General features: G+C 50.4%; 1 protein-coding gene across 1 annotated transcript; it reads left to right on the forward strand.

The window, feature by feature from the left end:
- Positions 1–295: 295 nt before the first annotated feature.
- Positions 296–1,252, forward strand: LOC308044772 (olfactory receptor 14A16-like; the record flags this gene model as incomplete). Its single annotated transcript, XM_080351639.1, has 1 exon — positions 296–1,252. One exon carries the CDS (start codon positions 296–298, stop codon positions 1,250–1,252), a length of 957 nt encoding a protein of 318 aa, XP_080207765.1.
- Positions 1,253–1,571: the final 319 nt, after the last annotated feature.

Consider the following 1,571-nt stretch of genomic DNA (forward strand, 5'->3'; position numbering starts at 1 on the left):
TGCTCTTGCTCTCTGGGGTTGGCATGCAAGTGTCGGTCACTTCTTGTTCTGACATGAACTCAAGGGGTCTTTCCCCAAATATGTGCTCATGGAAACCAGATGCCCAAGCTGCATTTTAAGCTGTGATGAACAGCTTTTTCTCACTTGGTAGAAAGAGAGAATGAGCTGAAACATCCCTCCATCAGGGAGGGGTTTTTCCATGAGAAACATCATCTTTATTTTCCTCAGAGAAGTCTCCTCTAACTTGTCACTGCCTTTTCCTCCTATGACAGGTCCTCATGTCCACAGGCAGCCAATGTCCAACAGCAGCTCCATCACCCAGTTCCTCCTCCTGCTGTTCACAGACACACGGGAGCTGCAGCTCTTGCACTTCTGGCTCTTCCTGGACATCTACCTGGCTGCCCTCCTGGGCAACAGCCTCATCATCACCACCATAGCCTGGGACCAGCACCTCCACACCCCCATGTATTTCTTCCTGCTCAACCTCGCCCTCCTCGACCTGGGCTGCATCCCCATCACTGTCCCCAAATCCATGACCAACTCTCTGTGGGACACCAAGGTCATTTCCCATGCAGGATGTGCTACACAACTCTTTCTGTTTGTCTTTTTAGCTTCAGCAGAGTTTTACATTCTCACCACCATGTCGTACAACCGCTACGTTGCCATCTGCAAACCCCTGCACTACGGGACCCTCCTGGGCAGCAGAGCTTGTGTCCACATGGCAGCAGCTGCCTGGGCCACTGGGTTTCTCAATGCTCTGCTGCACACGGCCAATACATTTTCACTGTCCTTGTGCAAGGACAATGCCCTGGGCCAGTTCTTCTGTGAAATCCCCCAGATCCTCAAGCTCTCCTGCTCACACTCCTACCTCAGGGAACTTGGGCATCTTGTGGTCAGTGCCTGTTTAGCTTTTGTGTGTTTTGTGTTCATTGTGGTGTCCTACGTGCAGATCTTCAGGGCCGTGCTGAGGATCCCCTCTGAGCAGGGACAGCACAAAGCCTTTTCCACGTGTCTCCCTCACCTGGCCATGGTCTCCCTGTTTGTCAGCACTGTCATGTTTGCCCATCTGAAGTCCCTGTCCATCTCCTCCCCATCCCTGGACCTGGTGGTGTCTGTTCTGTCCTCAGTGGTGCCTCCAGCAGTGAACCCCCTCATCTACAGCATGAGGAACCAGGAGCTCAAGGATGCCCTCTGGAAACTGATGACTGGATGGTTTTCTGAATTAATAAACTGCTCATCTGCTTCTGCATAGTTGTTTCAGTGTAACTACAGATCCAGCCTCTCATCTGGATTGTCTGTTGTTGGTAGTAGGGTTTTTATTGTGATGTTTTCGTCCACTTTCCTAATTCTCTGTCTGTTTTTCTTTTATAACCACTGTTTTTTTAAATGAGGGGCTGTGCTCTCCTTGTCTTTAAACAAAATAAAGGGCTCTTAAGTGACTCGTTTTTCACTATATCCTTCCTGCAAGAGCTTTTTAGAGCTGCAGGGATGGTTCCCGTGGTGGGTGGAAGGGAAAAGAGTCAATTATGGCAGCTCTGCCAGGGAGCAGCAGCGCTTGTTCTTCCAGAGCT

The sequence above is a fragment of the Nesoenas mayeri genome, assembly GCF_963082525.1.
Source record: "Nesoenas mayeri genome assembly, chromosome: 11".
In the NCBI taxonomy this organism is placed as follows: domain Eukaryota; kingdom Metazoa; phylum Chordata; class Aves; order Columbiformes; family Columbidae; genus Nesoenas; species Nesoenas mayeri.